We start from the raw sequence: 20,791 nt of genomic DNA, 5'->3' as shown, positions 1-20,791 counted from the left end.
GTTAGTATTGCTGATAAACTTCCAACATCAAAAAGCTGAAGGAATTGTCATTAGTCAATCAGATTTAGAGCAATAATTTCCCAATACATGAGAATATGAAAAGTTTTCAAAAGAAAAAAAAACCCATAAAATATTAACAGCCATATGAAAAATGTTCAAAATCATTACTAATGAGAGAAATGCAATTTAAACAACCCCAAGGTATTATCTATTATCCACCTTTTTAACAAAAAAGGTAAAAAAAAAAAATAGCAAATCATACTCACGAGTCAGCCTGGTAGAGTTGATAGAATGCTGGACTTAGAGCTAGGAAGAGCTAGCTTCAAATCTTGCTTCAGATACTTATTGTGTGGTTCTGGGAAAGTCATTTAAATTTTTGGAGCCTCAGTTTTCTCATCTGTATTTGTAGTACTTATCTCACAAGCGTGGTTGAGAAAATCAAAGTAGATAAAGTAAAATCCTTTGCAACTACTGATGATAAGTATCAGTTATTATTCTGCTCAGTGTTGCACTCCTAAATTGGCTTAGCAGTTCTGGAAAACAATTTTGAATTGCGCAATTATTAAATTCTCCATACTCTTTGACACAGAAATTCCATTACTGAGACTTATCCCAAGGATGTTAGTGACAGCTAGACAAGATCCATATGTACAAAATTTTAATAGTAGCATTATTTGTAATTTTAAAAAAACTGGAAATGAAGTATGTCCAATGATTGAGGAATAGATGAACAAACTATTATATAAATATAACAGACTATTACATATATGAAGGCTTTAGTGCAACATGAGAAGACTTATGTGACGTGATATGTGTAGGGTAAAAGGTAATACATGTTATATTATACATATTTAAACATACATATGTGTATACCTCCATTCATTCATATATATGTGGTGTGTGTGTCTATAAAATTACTACCACAATGTGAATAATGTCCATATAGATAAGTAACAAAACTTTGATCAAATACAATAATTAGCTATCAATGTTAGCTAAGAAATATATACTTCTTTTTTGTAAATTATATTTTAACTTTTTCAAAAACAGATTTTCCAGGGGATTTGTTTGGATGTCGGATAATTGTTGTATGAAAACAAAATGTGTCAATAACTTTAAAAAAAGTACTCTCCTAAAGTTGACTGTTATACATGTGTTAATATGATATACAATTCCTTTATAGATATAATCATAGAAATAATTTGATTCAATCATCCAATGATTAACTCTGAGGTATCACTTCACACCTCTCAGATTGGCTAAGGTGACAAGAAAAGATAATGATAAATATTAGAGGGAATGTGAGAAGATTGGAATACTAATGCATTGTAGGTAGAATTGTGAACTGATTCAACTTTTCTGGAGAGCACTTTTGAACCATACCCAGAAGGCTATAAAACTGCCTACCCTTTCATCCAGCAGTGTCTTTACTGGGCCTATATCCCAAAGAGATCATAAAAGAGGGAAAAGGACCCGCATGTGCAAAAATGTTTGCAGCATCCCTTTTTGTAGTGGCAAGGAATTAGAAATTAAGTAGATGCCCATCAGTTGAAGAATGGCTGAATAAGCTATAGCATATGAATATAATAGAATATTATTATTCTATAAGAAATGATGAACAGGCTGATTTCAGAAAAGCCTGGAGAGATTTACATGAACTGATGCTAAATGAAGGAAGCAGAATCAAGAGAACATTATACACTGTAACAACGAGATTATATGATGATCAACTGTGATGAACTTGGCTCTTTTCAACAATGAGGTGATCTAAGACAATTTTAATAAACTGTGATAGAAAGTGTCATCCATATCCATAAAGAGAATTATGGAGACCAAATGTGGTTCAAAGCATTGTATTTTCAACTTTTGTTGTTGTTTGCTTTTTTTGTTTTTTATCTTTTTTTCTCTTTTGAGCTGATTTTTTTTTGTGCAGCGTGATGAATATAGAAATATGTTTGTACATATTTAGCCATATCTGATTGCTTGCTGTCTTGGGGAAGAGAAAGGGAGGAAGAGAGGGAGAAAAATTTTGAATATAAAGTTTTGCAAAGGTGAATGTTGAAAACTAATTTTTAGGTATTTGGAAAAATAAAATACTATCAAAATAATCCTGTGATAATCACTATTGATTAGAGAAATGCAAATTAAGACAGCTCTGAGATACCACTACACCCTTCTCAGATTGGCTAAAATGACAGGAAAAGATAATGACAAATGTTAGAGGGGATGTGGGAAAACACTGATACATTGTTGGTGGAACTGTGAATGGATCCAATCATTCTGGAGAGCAATTTGGAACTATGCTCAAAATGTTATCAAACTTTGCATACCCTTTGACCCTGCAATGTTTCTACTGGGATTGTATCCCAGAGAGATCTTTTTTTTTTTTTTTTTTTTTTTTTTTTTTTTTTTTTTTTTTTTTTTATTTTTATTTTTTTATTATATATATATATATATTTTATAATATTATCCCTTGTATTCATTTTTCCAATTTACCCCCCCTCCCTCTATTCCCTCCCCCCGACGACAGGCAATACCATACATTTTACATGTGTTACAATATAGTCTGGTACAATACATGTGTGCGAATATACTTTCTTGTTGCACAATAAACATTAGATCCGAAGTACATGCAACCTGGGCAGACAGATATTAGTGCTAACAATTTTCATTCCCCTCCCAGTGTTTTTTCTCTGGGTGCAGCTACCTCTGTCCATCATTGATCAACTGGAAGTGAGTTGGATCTTCTTTATGTTGAAGATTTCCACTTCCATCAGAATACATCCTCATACAGCATTGTTGTTGAAGTGTACAGTGATCTTCTGGTTCTGCTCATTTCACTCAGCATCATGTTTGTGGCAGCCCTTTTCATAGTGACAAAGAATTAGAATCTGAGTGGATGCCCATCAATTGGAGAATGGCTGAATAAGTTATGGTATATGAATGTTATGGGATATTATTATTATATAAGAAACAAACAAACAACAGGATAATGTCAGAGACTTACATGAAATGATGCTAAGTAAAGTGAGCAAAATCAGGAGATCATTATACATGGCAACAAGACTATACTATGATCAATCCTGATGGACGTGGCTCTCTTCAACAATGAGATGATTCAAATCAGTTCCAGTTATTCAATAATGAAGAGAACCATCTATACCCAGAGAGAGGACGGTGGGAACTGAGTGTGGAACACAACATAGCATTTTCACTCTTTCTGTTGATGTTTGCTTGCATTTTGTTTTCTTTCTCAGGTTTTTTTTCCTTCCTGATCCAATTTTTCTTGTGCAGCAAGGTAACTATAAATATGTATACATATATTGGATTTAACATGTATTTTAACATTTAACATGTATTAGACTACCTGCCAGCTGAGAGAGGAGGTGGGGGGAGGAGGGAAAAATTTGGAACATAAAGTTTTACAAGGGTCAATGTTGAAAAATTACCCATGCATATGCTTTGCAAATAAAAAGCTTTTATAAATTTTTTAAATGGAAAAATAATCCTGTGATTTATTGATATCAATCAAGCATAAAGAGGAAGAAATATGCTCATCATTGTTATAGAAGATGTTTTATGTCTAAATCTACTAGAGTGGGTTTTTTATAGATTTCAAAGATTTCTGGTGTTTATGGAAGGCACTGGATTACATCAGCCTCAGGATGTCACTGAACTTCCTCAGTGAATTCTCTAGCAACCTAAAAGAGATTGACCTAGCAATTTGTGTAAGGGAAAAAAAAGACAAATGGATGAAAATGATAACTCTCCAAGGATATGATATGCATCTGGATGGGAAGCCAATTGCTAGGTCAGTCCCCTAAATCTTGGGCAGTGACAATAGAAGGACAATGGATGGAGCCAGAATTGACAAGAAAGAGGAGAGTGAATTGGCTTGCTTTTCAGGACATGTTCAGGGCTTTTAGTGAGCTTCAACTACTTCTACACACATACCCATACACACCTACACATCCACCCAAATACACACATTCACACACATTTAGAAAACCCACAATATTTTCCTTGTGAGGTTATAAGCTGAGAATCATGGATCATGAACCATGGAAAATCATCTTGTGGAAGAACCTAAAGGACAGTAGACAAACACATACATAGCAGGTCTATGTAGGCAGCAGAAAATCACTAGGCTTGTGTATAAGAAAAGGTATTTGAAAAGAAGCAGGTAGTCATAAAGGAGGGAAGAGGACTCACACGTCCCAAAATGTGTGTAGCAGGGTTTTTTTGTGGCAACAAAGAATTGGAAAATGATAGATGCTTATCAGTTGGGGAATGGTTGAATAAGTTGTGGCATGTGAAGGTAATGGAATATTACTGTTCTATAAAAAATGACAAACAAGTTGAATTTAGAAAGACTTGTAAAGATTTACATGGATTGATACTGAGCAAAACAGAACCAGGAATACATTGTACACAACAAAGGAAGATTGTGAGATGATCACCTATGAAAGACATGGTTCTTTTCAGCAATTCAGTGGTCCAAGACAATTCCAATAGACTTTAAATAGAAAATGCCATCTGCATTCAGAGAGAGCTATGAAGAATGAATGTAAATCAACACATGCCATATTCACTTTTTTTCCTATTTGTTTTTTTTTTCTCTTGTCGTTTTCCCCTTTTGTTCTGATTTTTCTTTCCTAACATGATTCACAAATGTGTATTTAAAAATTAATGTACATGTATAATCAGAAAAAAAATGTAAAAACATTATTTTACAGGTAGCTGGGAAATAAAAAATATTAAATTAAAAAAAGAAAAAAGGGAGCATCTTGGTGACCCAGTGCATAGAATAACAACCGTGGAGTTGGGAGGATCTGAATTCAAAAGTGACCTTCAAAACTGACAATTACTAGCTGTGTGACCTTAGGCATATCATTTAATCCTAACTGTCCCAAAAAAAGAAAGAAAGGAAGGAAGGATGGAAGGAAGGATGGAAGGAAGGAAGGAAGGAAGGAAGGAAAGAAAAGAAGGGAGGAAAGAAGAAAGGGAAGAAGAGAGGGAGGAAAGGAAGGAAGGAGAAAGGGAGGGAGAGAAGAACAAAGAGAGGGAGTGAGGGAGGAAAGGAAGGAAGGAAGGAAGGAAGGAAGGGACAAAAGATGCAATGAAGGAAACATTCAGAAAAGGAGTTGGGCAAGTCACATAGTGAGAGCACAAGATGACAGATGACAACTGAGGTCTGCATTTGTACCCACCAAATGGAAAACTATGTGGGGCAAGCCCTCCAGTGTGCTTGGAAGATTCTTGAAGGAGAATTTATGAGAGGCTATGAACAAGACTAGCAGAAATGGGTGTCCTAGTGTAGGGAATGCTCACCTTGATATCACTGATGCATTGATCAATGTTATTATTATTCTCTTGATGCCCACTAGAACTTTACATTCTAAATGTGTGGATATGAAGGATACTTATATCCAAAGGATATATCTAGAGACACACAGATCCACTTAGCAATTTCAGGAATGTTTATTGGAGGAAATGGTATTCATGACAGATTTTTATTAATGGGACTTGGGTGAGGGGAGGGGAAAAGTTGATTGTGTGTAACTAAACTTTTTGGAAAGTCCCATCTCTTCAAGAATACTATAGCCTTGGCATTAAAAAGTGGATTGGACTTTGTCACAGCAAGTTATGATGATTTTTATACTTTTACTGTATTCTCAGTGACTTCCAGTCCCTCCCTCCCCTGGCTCCCTCTCCCAAACCCCTAAGTTCCCTATACTCCTCCACCAGCCTCTCACTGTTCTCCTGTTTCCTATGTCCAGGCTCCTATGTTCCAGGCTTGCCGCATTCTCTTCTCTATAAATACCTTATGGCCCAACTCTGGTATTTAGGGTTGGCAGCTGTTGCTGCCAGGAGCATGGCTGAGTCTGACAAGCAGGCTCCGAACAAGATACAAAAACCCTGGGATGTATGTGTCAGGGTGTTGCTGGTGGATGGGGGAGGGAGGAAATGGCCAAGGGGTATGGATCAGAAAAATAGGTCTAAGGTGGTGGGTAGAAGGAGGTCCTGGGGAAGGAGGAAGGTATCAGTTTTGAGGCAAGGAATGGAAGGGCTATAGGGTAATTGCTAATTTGGTTACTGATATCATGCCAGGTCGTTACTCAGAGAAATCACCCTGTTGTTTATACCACTCAGAATACAAACAGTCCAATCCTGGGTTTGGATAAGGAAAGAGGGAGAGAAGTCCAGGGAGAAAAGTACAAGACTAGAAACCGAGACACAATTTTCTAACATGTGCCCACAGTCCATGTAGCTGAATGGATTCTGGGGTCCTGGGTTCTATCCATTGTGGTAACCTCTGGGTTAGCTTCCTTCATTCTTTGCCTGGTAGAAGAGAGGATCTCTGGTCTTTAGATCTCAGCCTTATCTTAAGCATCAATGGAAAGAGACCCATACCTGCAAGCAGTGAAACCTGAGATCAAATCCAGCCTCAGACACTTCGATGCGTGGCATTGGGCAAATCATTGAACCTCTCCCAGCCTCAGTTTCTTTATCTGTAAAATGGAACTTCGTTCAGGAACATTCTAATCTGTATCTGGCCACTGGACCCAGATGGCTCTGAAGGGGAAAGTGAGGCAGGTGAACTTGCACAGTCTTCCCTCACTTAAGTACAAGCCACTTGCATGTCACGGCATCACCTCCCTTATATCATGGATAAAGAACAAACAAACAACAACAAAATGGGACTAAAAAGAGCACTTACCTCTGGGTTGTAAAAAAAAAAAAAAAATATATATATATATATATATATATATATATATATATATATATATATATAGAGAGAGAGAGAGAGAGAGAGAGAGAGAGAGAGAGAGAGAGAGAGAGAGAGAGAGAGAGAAAGCTGTTATTAACTCTTTCAGTTCTCGTTCTGAGGAAAGGACATGGAAATAACAGCTATTCAGCTTTCTGTGGTCAGGAGGAAGGAGGAAGGAGGGACATATCTCCAAGGATCACAGCCCATTTCCCAGGTGGGTCCCCAAAGAGGGAGAAGATGCAATCTGGGACTTCTGAAAAGGGACTTTGTTACGGAGAGCTGGTCCTGACGAAACCCAGATTCAGGGCGGAGATGCTTCCTCTCCTTATCATGGGGGATCCTTACCCCTTCCTTCTACTCTCCTCTGCTCTGTACAGGGGTGCTATAGGGAGAGGGCACTGACCTGTGATGAGGCTCAGACTCCCTTCTGGGTGTTTATGTATGTCTCAGTATGATGGATGCCTCCCTAACTATTTGTCTGCACTCTTTCCTCTCTGTAACGGAGAAGGCTGACTCCCCCAGCTAAGAATGGGGGCCTGAGCCCAGAGTTTGCTCACTTCGGTTTCCTTTTCCATCCCAGGGCCTCCAAGCCTTGCCATTTCTTCAGCCCGGGGTCCCCGCCTCTGCTCTGGAGGAGGCCTCAGTGGGGATGAGTTTGGTGTGGGAGCCCTTCCCCCGTCCGTCTTTGTCTGCCTCCCCTCCCCCACTTAGGGGCCAGGGAACTTTGCTGGCAGGACAGTGGGATCCTGCAGCTGTCAGGAGGAGGGGCGGGTAGGGGGCTGATGTCAGGAGGGATACAAATAGCCGCCTCGGCGAGGGGCCCCGTCTCCCCCTCAGCACATCCTCACTCCAGCTGTCCAGCCGGTCTGCCAGCCACCATGAGCCAGTCCTACTCCTCCAGCCAGCGCGTGTCCTCCTACCGGCGCACCTTTGGGGGGGCCCCAAACTTCTCCCTGGGCTCCCCGCTGAGCTCGCCCTCCTTCCCCAGGGCGGCCTTCGGCTCCAAAGGCTCCTCCAGCTCCGTGTCCTCCCGCGTGTACCAGGTGTCCCGCAGCTCCGGGGGAGCCGGGGGCTTGGGGGCCTTCCGCAGCAGCCGCCTGGGGGTGCCCCGCGCCACCGCCGCCTCCTCGTACGGGGCGGGCGAGCTGCTGGACTTCAACTTGGCCGACGCCGTGAACCAGGAGTTCCTGACCACCCGCACCAATGAGAAGGTGGAGCTGCAGGAGCTCAATGACCGCTTCGCCAACTACATCGAGAAGGTGCGCTTCCTGGAGCAGCAGAACGCCGTGCTGGCCGCCGAGGTGAACCGGCTCAAGGGCCGGGAGCCCACGCGCATAGCCGAGCTCTACGAGGAGGAGCTCCGCGAGCTGCGGCGCCAGGTGGAGGTGCTCACCAACCAGCGCGCGCGAGTGGACGTGGAGCGCGACAACCTTCTGGACGACCTCCAGCGGCTCAAGGCCAGGTGACTGCGCCCCGGCTCCCTCTGCTCCTGCCCGGGCCCCGAGGTCACCCCCTGAACGGAGGAAGGGAGAGGGACTGGGCTGGGGGCTGCGGGCTGGGGGCATGGACTCCTGGGCTCGGGGAGGCGGGGATCCTCGAGCGCTGGAGCCACGGGAGACATTGGGAGAGAGAACGGAGGCCCATCAGAGGGGAGAGGCTTTCGATTCAGAATTACAGATTATAAACTAGGAGGCGGCCTATTCGTCCCCGTCATTTTATACATGAGTAACCTGATTTACCCAGGGTTAAGTGTTTTGCTCCAAGTCCCACAATTATAAAGCATGCTGTCCCCCGGTGCTTCTGGTTCCAAATCCTGCCGATTTCTACTAGGCCAGACTGTCTCAACTGTCAGAGTATTTTGTCTCTATCCCATGTCGTGCTAGCTCCTGGGCCACTTGTCCCTGGTTGTCTGGGCTTGGCAGGGAGAAGGTCTGGTCCTGGAAAGGATGGGCGGGGACAACCTAGAGAAACTGAGGCACTGGAGAACTCCTGTCCCCTCCTCGCCTTCTCAAGTACCCAAAGCACTTTCAAAGACTCAGAGAACTTTAGAGCTAAAAAAGGGCTCAGACATCTATGTTGATGGTTGGGTATGGAGCTGGGGAGGGAAAGAGCAGAGGTACCTGCAAGTGAAGCATAGTCAGTGGAAGACTTAATCAGTCCTCAGGGACTATCCCTGGGAAGGGATTTGATCTCAGAACAAGAGGTTTACAGAGATATGGGCAGGGGGAGATTGGGTGTAGGGGTGGGGGCTCTTTGGCCAGGGTATTTTGTCCCCTAATCACACACTATTTCCCAACCCCTGTGACTGGAGAGAGGGAGGAGTTTCCTAGGCAAGGTTTTCTCCCAACCACTCCACCCCATTAAGGGGTTATCATTATCAAGAGGAGTAATTCAGCTTGGATTTGGACTAGTTTCCAGATCAAAGAGTCTCCCCAACAGACTCCCTAGCTGTTAGTAGTTAATGGAAGCTAGTCCTGTGACTTCTGGGGTAGAATTCCCTTCCTTGGCAGCTTAGTACAGTGGAGAGAATATAGCAGTTGGAATCAAGGTTCAAGTTCTAGTTCTATATCTAGGTTGGGGTGTGACCCTGAACAAGTCATTTAACCTGTTTGGACAATTTCCACATCTGTACAAATAGATGGTGGGACAAAATGATGTCTATACTAATCCATATATCTTAGACACCATTTTAAATCAATAAAGGCTCCTCAATTCTATTATTGAGTTATTTTATCCTTCAGTGAGCCCAAAGCCAACCCTTTCTGCCAATTTATGTCTCATAAGCTTAGTAGGGTGATGTTGGGCAGGTGCCAGTCAGAATATCATAGGCTATATGATCATATATTTAGAACTAGGAGGGACCTTGGAGTAACACCCCTCCTTTAAGGTCTAACATTCTGTGATTTTCTGAGCAGCTCCCTGGGGGAAGCTAACAGCTGTGCTAAGTCCCAAGTATCTATATTTTCCCTACCCCCATCCCAGGCACTTTAAGAGGCCCCGACACCCTACAAATTCTTCCTTTTGGATAGCTCTGGGTATCCCAGTAGTAAAACAAGCATTGAATTTGGTGTCAGATAATTTCTAGAATCACTTTGTCTTTGCAGGCCCCAGGTTTCTCATCTGTAAAATGAGGAGTTTGGAGTAAATGATCTCAAAAGCTATTTACTGCTCTAAATCCTTCAATCTCTAAGTCAAACTGTTAGTGCTCTGAGCCCAAGGAAATACACTGAGATTGTCCCAGTCTTGAAAATAAAGGGTACAAGGAGTGCTAGAAGGTACATGGGACAAATACTCCCCAGGGTAAAAAGGGGGAAATAGAGAAGGAGCTGTGGCCTAAAAATTGGTTTGGGGGGAATATGGGAAGTTGGGCTTGTCAAGGTGGTAAAGCTAAAAACAGTGGGAGTGAGAAGTTTGGGTATTATATTAGTTTTTCAATTTTCCATTGGTCCTATCCCTAACCTCCTTAGCAGTCTAGCTGAATACTCTCTCAATGTGGTCCCATCTTTCTCAGATGGGTGGGAATCCAGTAGAAGAGCCACTTCTCAGACCCTCCCATTCAGGAAGTGAAAAGAGGAGTATGGTACCCTCTGTCTTTATCCTTACCCATTCCAGCTCCTATATACTGTCCTCAAGGGGACAATATAAGAATACAAGAATCGATAGACCTTGGCCCTCACATTGATTAACTTGTGACTTTGGGCAAAAACTTTCCTGACCTTATTTCCTAATCAATAAAATGAAGGAATGTTTGCACAACTTACATCACAAAATTACGAGAAAGAGAAATATAATGTAGTGGTGTGAAGTAGTTTGGGACAGTGGAAAGGGGACTGGTTTTTAGAATCTCCTTATTGTTGGGTCTGTTCTCTATAGTATTTATTGTTGGACTGGTTCTTTAAATATTGAGCTCGAGGTTCTTCATCCGTAAAGTAGGGATAATAATATTCATATTATCTATAGACTTGTGAGGAAAGCTCTTCATAAACCTGAAAATGTCATATAAATGTTAGTTATTTTTAGTCTGTCCCCTCCCTGGTCAGCTCTTCAGGCCCATCCTTCTGCCCCCTGAGCCAGGCTGCTTAGGACTTGAGCCTCCAGCCCCGCCCTTTTTGCCCCATCCATCATCCCTTCACTATCTGTGTGTTCCATCCAGACTGCAGGAGGAGATCCAGCTGAAGGAAGAAGCTGAGAATAATCTGGCTGCTTTCAGGGCGGTGAGTTGAGTTCCCCTGAGACCCTCCCATCCCTGGCCTGTCTCCATGACCCTGTCTGTTTTCAGACTGACCTTTGTTGGTCACTATGTCTTGAGCTGTTGTTCTCTTTCTTCTTCCCACCCAACCTCTTGGCCAGGATGTGGATGCAGCCACGCTGGCCCGAATTGACTTGGAGCGCAGAATTGAATCTTTGAATGAGGAAATCGCCTTCCTTAAGAAAGTCCACGAAGAGGTAAGATCTCTTCCCTTTCCCCAGGGGAGCATATAACTCAGACAATCCCAGGGATATTGGATCTAGGAGAGACTGGTAATCTGGGGGAAAAACGGAGAGTTTTGGGGAGGAAGATAGAGTGAAGTCCATAAATCTGATCCAAAGCCCATCTTCTAACTCCTGTAGGAGATCCGTGAACTCCAGGCTCAGCTCCAGGAGCAGCAAGTCCAGGTAGAAATGGATGTATCTAAGCCAGACCTGACAGCCGCGCTTAGGGATATCCGGGCCCAGTATGAGACCATTGCTGCCAAGAATATCTCTGAAGCTGAGGAATGGTACAAGTCCAAGGTGGGTAGACTTGAGCCAATCTGCCCCTTCCTTGTCTTCCAAGTCCCTTCTCAAAGCTTCTGACTTTGAGAGAAGATGGTAAACAGTTGGGGGAGGAATTCTTTTTTATCACTTTCCTTGGGCTAGAGACTTTACTTCTTCATAGAGAGTGATGGATACCCTCTGATCCCTGGTGCCCCACAGGTATCCGACCTGACCCAAGCAGCCAACAAGAACAATGATGCACTAAGACAAGCCAAACAGGAGATGATGGAATACCGGCACCAGATTCAATCTTACACCTGTGAGATTGATGCACTCAAAGGCACTGTAAGTCCTAGAAACCTGACTTCCATAACACTAACTAACTGGATGATTTTGGCTGAATCTTTTTACCCCCATTGGCCTTTAGTTTCTTTATCTACAAAATGAGTATGATTATTTTCCTACTCATCTCATTTGCAAATGTCTTAAACCACTAAAGGTATATGAGTTATTATGATTCTGTGCCACTTTTTCAGCTCCTATGTTGCTTCTATATTATCCCCTAAAAAATACTAAAGTTCTCTTTGCTTGGATTACTAAAAACCACAGCTCAGAGGCTTATCTATCTACCTCTTATTCCTTTTCTTCCCTGGTCATTTCCCCCCAGAACGATTCATTGATGAGACAGATGAGGGAGCTGGAGGATCGATTTGCCAGTGAGGCAAATGGCTACCAGGATAACATTGCTCGACTTGAGGAGGAGATCCGACACCTAAAGGATGAGATGGCCCGGCACCTAAGAGAGTATCAAGACCTACTTAATGTCAAGATGGCATTGGACGTGGAAATTGCTACCTACAGAAAGCTACTGGAGGGCGAGGAGAGCAGGTGGGATAGAACTGGGCCTGCCCTGGGAGTGGAAGGTCAGAGACCGTTCACTGAGCCTATGGGATATATAATTTTGCCCAGGGACAGTGGTAGGGGAGTGAAGTGGGTAGGATCAAGAGACCCAGTTCCTGTCCTGAATATCAGTCTTTGTCAGGAGTAGAGAGAGGGAAATTAGAGGAAGAAAATAAGAACAATGAACAGATCGAATCATAGGCTGTCTGAGCTAGAAGTGATTGCCCTCATTCTAGAAAAAGAGAAAACTGAAACTCCAAGGGAGACTACAAGAACTAGGAATAGGAATCAGTAGAATTGATCCTGAATAAGATCCGAGCTAAAACCATGCCAAGGTCACAAACAAGCGCTCACAAAGACAGCTATTCCAGAAAGGAGAGTGGGGAAGGCAGGAACTGAATCTGAAAGTAAGAGGTTGAAAGTGGATAGTGTTCTTCATGGTGCAAGATCAGGAAAACAGCCCAGAGCTGCAGTGACTAATAATTTGTCTCAGGAGAAATCATCATGGTTTAGGGGCCTTTTATGGATGTTTTTCACTGAAGCATTGGACCTGGACATTCAATACTGACAGGCTAATGGAGAAGTAGGGAACTTAAAAAATTCTTTTTCATGATAAAATTATATATAAAATCATAACGTCCAAAAGATTTATAATATGTTAAAAGGACATGCTTATATTATAAAAAGGTATAGAAATAGATATCAACTTCTGTGATAATAATAATAATACAATATCTCTACAGAAACCTTTATTATCAAGGTCCACTGATTCATTCACTGAAAATAATAGTTGAGTACTATAAAAGTAAAATTTTTAAAATAACTTAATAAGAATAAAAGTAATAGCAAGCATTAGTATAGCATAAGGTACTGGGCTAAGCACTTTGTAATTTTAAACTGATTTGATCATGACAAATATCCTGGGAGGTAGATATTATTATCTTAATTTTACAGATATGGAAACTGAGGCAAATTAAGGTGAAATAATCTGCCCAAGGTCACACAGCTTATAAAAATTTAAGGTTAAATTTGAATTCAGATTTTTTTGATTCAAGGATCAATAATCTATCTACTGTGCTACTGAACTGCCTTAAGTCCATTTTTAAAGAAAGAAATTAATAATGTGTTTTTAAAATGGGAACATAAAATTATAATCAATGAATAATTTTATAAATTAGGATCAGTTAAGGGATAGAAGATAGAGAGGATAGATAGAGAAGAGAGGGAGAGAAAAGTGAAATTAATAGTCTCAGGATAGTAGCTGAAAGAGACACAAGGGGATGAGGCACATATTCACAAATGGAACAATAGTCTAACAGAAAGAGAAGCAGTCAGAGACAAAGGGGAAGAGAGAGAGGGGGACAGAGACAGAGAGAGGGACAGAGACAGAGAGAGGGATAGAGACAGAGATAGATGAGAGAGACAGACAGACAGATATGGAAGGAGGCAAAAAGAAGGAAGGAGGGAGAAAGGGGGACAGGGAGCGATAGAGACAAAGAAATTTTCAATGCTTTTTTTTTTTTTTTTTTTTTTTTTTTTTTTTTTTGGCTGAGGCAAAAACAAAAACAAAAACAAAAACAAAAAACAAAACAAAAAACACCCACAGGAAATGTTAAGTGTCTGAGGACAGATTTGAGCTTGGGTCCTCCTGACTTCAGGGCTAGTGCTCTATCCACTACACCAACTAATTGCCCCCTTTCAATGCTTTTAAAAAACATTTTTTACAACTATAGGAACAAATGGTAAATAGCCAATTAATACCATGAACTTGATAAAATTAGCCTGAGAACTGATTTCAATCCATAGACTGGAGGTTCTTCACTTTAGTCTACAATTCCCAATGTATTTGCATTTATGTATAGAAATAGCTGGCTACTAGTAATGTATGACCTGATTTGGTGACAGATGGGTTGAATGTTCATGGGGTCAGAGATTGACTGTGGGGATCCCTCCAAGGATGACAATTCTCCAGGGTATTTGTCTGTCCACCTCAATCTACCCCCTAGATCTTTGTTGTTCTTGTCCACAGTTTGGGATTGGCATTTGAAATCCATCCTTTGAACAGTATCTGAATAGAATGACAGGCAGAGGATGCTATGGGCCCAGAGAAGTAGTTGGGAGTGTAGGAGAAAGTGCCTTTAGATCACTTCTTAGATCTCAGTTCTTTGTTAAATGAGGTTGTTGTACTAGATGTTCTCCAATAGCCTTTCTAGTGCTTCAGGGAGAAAGAGAAAACTTGTTCTTGGAGGAGGGAGAGCCAGGGTTATGGGAAAGATAGGAGAAAGAGAATTTCCTAATCTCTCTTGGACATGTGGTATTTTCTCCTCAGGATCAACCTCCCTATCCAGAGCTTCTCCGCCCTCAACTTCAGAGGTGAGTGTGTGTGTTAGTCAAGGGAGCAGCCGAAAGCTGGGCTGAATACTATGCTAGAACATAGGATGTGGTGGGAGGTGATAGGGCTGTGTGTGTGTGTGTGTGTGTGTGTGTGTGTGTGTGTGTGTGACACAACTAATAGGAAAGGGGGAGGATGGAGCTATAGAAATGGAGACAGTGCAGGGAGGGCACTGTGTGGATAGGAGCCAAGGAAGAGAAGATTCTTGGGATCTGGTAAGTAGGAGCAGAGAAAAATGTGCTAGTGGGTATATATGGAATGGAGGTGTGACCCTATTATCCCTGATACACTAGTTTGCTAGTCCTTTCAGTATGTGATTGCTAACCCTTGTGAGTGACCTAGGAGTGTTAGTTAGGAAGCTGATGTACTTGGTCAGGGCCATAAACCCTAAAGGGACTGGAGATTTTAAGTAGGATTAGGGCAGACTCATGAATATTATAAAATAAATGACCTCATCTTTGTAAAGCACTTTGTACTTTCCAAATTTCTTTCATCTATGACACCCTATTAGGTCATCACAACAACCCTGTGAGGTAGGCAAGGAAACTAAGAGTTTTTCCCAGTTGTGAGATGAGAAGATGGGTATATAGTGACTAAATAACTTGCTTAAGACACATTACTAATTAATGATAGACACACGGTTCGCTTTCCTTTCTAGGAGAGCAGAGCTGCCTTTCTCTATAGGTTCCCCAAGGGAACGTGGAAGGGTTGGGCTTCTGGGTGGGGGGAGGTCCCAGGAGTTCAAGACTGGCTAGTACCCAGAGAGGGAATGAAGTGAGAGGGGGAATCGAGCTGACTCATTCCCTTACTTTCCCCTGACTTTCAGGACAGGCCCCAGCCTGGAGCCACTCGTGGCCACAGGTCTGAGTCACAGTGATGTGTTGGGAGTCCAACCACTCCGGAGACTCAAGGCTCATCCAAATCTATCAGATAGTTAGGATTAGAGTGCATTTTTCCTGGCAGACTGGACCCAATCTGGGATGGGTGCTGACAAGGGTGGGTGGAGTTTAATAGAAACTGGTTGCTATAAAAAGGAGGACCAGGGGATAAAGAGAAGGACCCTGGGAGTATCAATCTTGGAAACTTGAGCCAAGTTCATTTTATGTATGATGTTACAGAGACAAGTCCTGAACAGAGGGGCTCTGAGGTACATACCAAGAAGACAGTGATGATCAAGACCATTGAGACCCGAGATGGGGAAGTGAGTATGATCCTTGGTTCTCCATCCCTTTCAGCCTCAGAGGATGGAGGGGAAGGTGGCAGAGTGGGGGTGGCCAGCTGGACTTCATACAAACGCTGGTCCAAATGTCAGTTGCTTAGGTCATAGCTGGTTCGTTCTTGGGGTCTCCTTTGCTGAAGGATTGGAGATGCTAGGGCTTTGATTAAGCTAAATCAAAGCCCAATTAACGGGATTGGGGGAGGAGGGAACAGGAGATGAGCTGCGTGAGTTTCTCCCCACAGGTTGTCAGTGAGGCTACGCAACAGCAACATGAGGTGCTCTAAAAGCAAAGAAGCTACCGGAGGCACCCCCCACAGCCCAAGACTGCCTCCCATTACACTACCACCTTGAAACCAGCTTCCACTGATTCTGAGACTCCCCGAAGGCTTTCTCCTCACTGCCACTGAGCAGCTTTCTCACCAGCCATTCCTTCCTCACAGCCAGGTTCCTGCCAAGTCCTCCTACGGCCCCCTGCCCAGCCCTGAGTGTCTGCAGTCCCCTGTGTTGAAGTGAAGTCTTAGATTTGTTGGAGCCCACTGTGAGATGTTTGCCTTATTTTGGCCCTCTGCCCTACACCCTCCCACTCCAACTCTTGTGGAGAGAGGTAGCAGAGGCACTAGCTGCCCCTCTGACACAGGGGTCTGTCTTGCTCCAGTTAGTGCCCTGGAATGAGACCGGAGCAGGGGGAGGACAGAGTGCCTTTTACCCTTTCCTTCTGCTTCCTAGATCCTCCTATCTGCCTTCCTAGTCAAGTTCAAGTTTTTGAGTAGAATACTCTGACTTGGAACAATTCATCTCCACCTTATAAATGTCCTTTGACCTTTTTCCTCCCATTAATCCACTGTGAGGAGATAGGTCACCCTCAGGAAGCCAGTGGTATACCTGGGGGATTGGATCCCTGCTGGGTGGGTGGGTGGGGATAACCAAAGTCCTTCCCTTGTTCTCTCAGCCCTGCCCTAAAGTGGATCTGGGGAGAATAGGGGTTGCAAGAAGGAACCCTGAAGGTGCTGGATGTGGGAGCAGGAGATAGAGATGAGAGAGGGTGTGGGAGATGCTGAAGAGGAGAGAAGACAGAGTCAGAGAGTGATTTTGGGCTGGTGGGCAGGGGAGGAGCCCATCACTCCCTTGTCCTCCCCTGCCTGGGGCGCCTCCTGGGCAGTAACAATAAAAACAGAGCACATATCTAACACAGACTACTGGTTAGCTTTTCTTTCTTGATGTCTTTCTCTCTTATCTCCTGGCATATGGACCATGCAGCATCCCCTAAACTTTTCAACCCTCCCCCCCAATTTAGCAATTCTTAGAATTCTGAGCATTTGCTTATTTCCACTTTGGTGTCTATTTGGATCTCTAATACCATCCATAACCCTTTCCCCTCCCACCCCTAATCTTTTTTTTCAGGTCAGCAAATATTTAATAAGTGCTTATTAATAATAAATTATTATTATTTAATAAGTGCCAGGCACTGTGTTAAATGCGCAGAATACAAAGAAAGGAAAAAATATGACCACTGACCATAAGAAGTTTACATTTAGATTGGGGGGGGGAATGTACAAATAACTGCCTACAAAATATATACAATATAAATGTAAGATAATATGACAGGAAGGGTAGCTGGGTGGCACAGTAGATAAGAGTGTCAGAATTGAGTTAGACTAACTGTGTGATCCTGGGCAAGTCACTTAGCCCAATCTGCCTCAATTTCCTTATCTGTAAAATGAGCTGGAGAAGGAAATGGCAAGCCACTCTAGGATCTCTTCCAAGAAAACCCCAAATGGGGTCATGAAGTGTCCAATACAACATGAATTAACAACAATATCACAGGGAAGGAATGAGTAAGGTGAGAGTAGGAGACAGAGAAAGGCCTCCTACAGAAGGTGATCCTTGAGCTGATTCTTGAAGGAAGCCAGGAAGGTAAGGAGGAAGAACATTCCAGGCATGAAAACATGCTAGTTTATGGGTATGTGTTGCAGAGTGTGTGTGTGTGTGGGGGGCTTGTAGTAGCATCTGGGTGACCCTTAGTTATTTCTATTGTTTCACCACAGTTTATTTCTCATTTCAATTTCAATCAGCCTAGATGGGAGAGGAAAGAAGGGCCTTCAATGAAAGAGAGGTTTGGTCAGGGAAAGGGTGAAGTCTGTCCAAGGTCTGAGTATGGCTTACCCTACTACTCAAGATGTTTCTTTCCATCTGCAGAGAGGAATGACCACCTGCAGAAGAGAGGGTAAAGTTGGATAAGGAAAGTCCCTACAAGGAACATTTTTTTTCTTTCTTTTCTTTCTTTCTTTTCTTTCTTCCTTTCCTTCTTTCTTTCTTTCTTTCTTTCTTTCTTTCTTTCTTTCTTTCTTTCTTTCTTTCTTTCTTTCTTTCTTTCTTTCTTTCTTTCTTTCTTTCTTTCTTTCTTTCTTTCTTTCTTTCTTTCTTTCTTTCTTTCTTTCTTTCTTTCTTTCTTTCTTTCTTCCTTCCTTCCTTCCTTCCTTCCTTCCTTCCTTCCTTCCTTCCTTCCTTCCTTCCTTCCTTTCTTCCTTCCTTCCTTCCTTCCTTCCTTCCTTCCTTCCTTCCTTTCTTTCTGCAATTGGAGTTAAATGACTTGCCCAGGATCACACAGTCTGAGGTCAAATTTGAGCTGAGGTCCTCCTGACTTCAGAGCTAGTGCTCTATCCACTGCAACACCTAGATGCCCCTCAAGAGACTTTCTCAAGAACTAGTACTTTCTGAGAAGGGAAGAGGAAGGTTTCTTATTTTCCTTACACTAGAGCTCATACTTTGTGGAGAAAAATGGCTTTGATGAAGAGAAAAGGAGTCTGGATACCAGAGCGGAAACAATTCCACTGAAATAAAATAATATTTGTAAAGCACTTAGCATAGAGCCTGGCACATAATAGGTGTTCATAAATAAATGCTTATTCCCTTCTTTTGCTTCTATGGAAGTGGAATCCTGGAACTAGGTGAATATATTCACTTTCAGCATGTTGCTCAATCAATTAACATATGTCAGAGGAAAGATAGAGATGTACATTATAGATGTTATGAAGATAGAAACGAAAGGTTTTAGTAACAGATTGGATATGGGCAATGAGAAAGAATGAGGAGTTGAGGATGAAATCTAGGTTGTGAGCCTGAGTGATTAGGGGTTTGATGTTACTACTGACAAAAAGGAAAATAAGGAAGATCAGAGGGGACAAAGATCATGAGTTTAGTTTTGGACATAGTAAATTTAAGATGTTCAGTTTGAGATGTTGTGAAAGACAGTTGGAGATGGGAAATCAGAGGTATAGGGCAAGTTTAGGGATGAACAAGTAGATCTGAGAGTCATCTAAACCAAAATGATAATTGGAACCATAGGAGCTGATATCACTATCACTCTTTGTGTGTGTGTGGGGGGGGCTGGGGGGGGGTTATGTGTGACTCTAGGAGTCCCTGGGATTCATGATCTAGTGGCAACTTAGCTTCCCTAAAGAATCAACATCCCTTCTTTCCTAAGAAAGAATAATGTTGAGCAAAGAGGTTACTTTTGAGCATGATGGTAATAAAAAATCCAGAAACCAGGCAATTCAGGATCAATTAAATGAAGCTTTATTAGGCATCTCCATGTGCAAAGCTCTTGTGTTGGGGATCAAAGATACAAAGACAAAAGGAAAAACAATGTCTTACTTCAATGACCTTATATTCTACTGAATAAACACATTATGCACTGTATATGGACAAGTCAATAAAAGATAATTTAAAGAGTGTTAATTGTTAGGGGTACCAGAAGATGTAGTCTTCCTTCAATGAGGGAGAAGTGCAGTCAGGGGAAGGTCTGAATTGACCTACCTTCCATAGAAGGTATCAACTTGAGTTGGGACTTGAAGGAGCTAGATTCTAAGAAGTGGCAAAAAAAAAAAAAAAAATAAATAAATAAATAAAGGCAGGAAATGGAAGGCCAAGTCTAAGGAAGAACAAATAGGCTATATAGATGGGACATAGAGTATATATATATTATATATATATATATATATATATATATATATATATATATATATAGACTGCGAAGGGGTTTAAATTCTAGCCTGAAGCATTTGTATTTTATTCTGGAGGCAAAGGGAATCACTTAGGGGTCTAATCTCTGTCTTAGAAAAATTGTTGTTGGATTGGAGAAGAGAAAGACTGTAAGAAAGGTGAGCAATCAGGTCCTTTTGCATAAAGCCAAGTGAGAAGTGATGAGGGTCTGAATTTAGGTTGGTGACTGTGTGAATGGAGAGAAGACAATAGATAGTGCTGTAGATGTAGTGCATTGGGCCTAAGCTCAGGAGGACCTGAATTCAAATATCACCTCGGACATTTACTGTATATCCTGAACGAGTCATGTAACCCTGATTTCCAGAGAGAGAGAGACAGACAGACAGACAGACAGATAGTCAGAGAGAGACTGAGAGAGCAGAGAGAGACTTAGAGACAGAGGGAAAGAGGGAGTAAAAACACGAGAGAGTAAGAGAGAGGAAAAGAGAGAGAGTGGGAAAGAGAGAGGGAAAGAAAGGGAGGGAGAGAGGGGGCGAGGAGAGGGAGAGGGAGAAAGAAAGAGAAGGGGAGAGAGAAAGTGTGTATGTGTTTGTGTGTGTGTGTATATGAGAAAGAGAGAGAGAGAGAGAGAGAGAGAGAGAGAGAGAGAGAGAGAGAGAGAGAGAGAGAGAGAGAGAGAGAAAGGCTCAACAGATGGGAGAGGTCTGATGTCAATCCCAACAATATTAAGTGCTACTATGTATCTAAATGTATCCAAACATGGAGTCAG

General features: G+C 42.2%; 1 protein-coding gene across 3 annotated transcripts; it reads left to right on the top strand.

The window, feature by feature from the left end:
- The first annotated feature begins 7,579 nt into the window (after positions 1–7,579).
- Positions 7,580–17,213, top strand: DES (desmin). Of its 3 annotated transcripts, XM_074298671.1 has the most exons (9): positions 7,581–8,234; positions 10,926–10,986; positions 11,123–11,218; positions 11,384–11,545; positions 11,729–11,854; positions 12,177–12,397; positions 14,739–14,782; positions 15,920–16,002; positions 16,263–17,213. In XM_074298671.1, the coding sequence occupies exons 1-9, from the start codon at positions 7,651–7,653 to the stop codon at positions 16,302–16,304; spliced, it is 1,419 nt and encodes a 472-aa protein (XP_074154772.1). In that variant the 5' UTR covers positions 7,581–7,650; the 3' UTR covers positions 16,305–17,213. The 3 variants fall into 3 exon arrangements, 2 of the variants coding, with proteins under 2 accessions (XP_074154773.1, XP_074154772.1); XR_012487717.1 differs by lacking the exon at positions 14,739–14,782 and having other exon boundaries at positions 7,580–8,234; positions 12,177–12,425; positions 15,891–16,002; XM_074298672.1 differs by lacking the exon at positions 14,739–14,782 and having other exon boundaries at positions 7,580–8,234; positions 12,177–12,425; positions 15,896–16,002.
- The last annotated feature ends 3,578 nt before the right edge of the window (positions 17,214–20,791 follow it).

This window comes from Sminthopsis crassicaudata, chromosome 3 (genome assembly GCF_048593235.1).
Source record: "Sminthopsis crassicaudata isolate SCR6 chromosome 3, ASM4859323v1, whole genome shotgun sequence".
NCBI lineage: Eukaryota > Metazoa > Chordata > Mammalia > Dasyuromorphia > Dasyuridae > Sminthopsis > Sminthopsis crassicaudata.
Note: the sequence above shows the minus strand (reverse complement) of the source record. Positions and strands in the feature narration are given on the sequence as shown.

Coding starts and splice junctions, on each gene's coding strand:
- DES (XM_074298671.1), top strand. CDS start 7,651: ATGAGCCAGTCCTACTCCTCCAGCCAGCGCGTGTCCTCCTACCGGCGC. Junction 11,546..11,728: donor AGGAATGGTACAAGTCCAAG/GTGGGTAGACTT, acceptor GGTGCCCCACAG/GTATCCGACCTGACCCAAGC. Junction 11,855..12,176: donor TTGATGCACTCAAAGGCACT/GTAAGTCCTAGA, acceptor ATTTCCCCCCAG/AACGATTCATTGATGAGACA.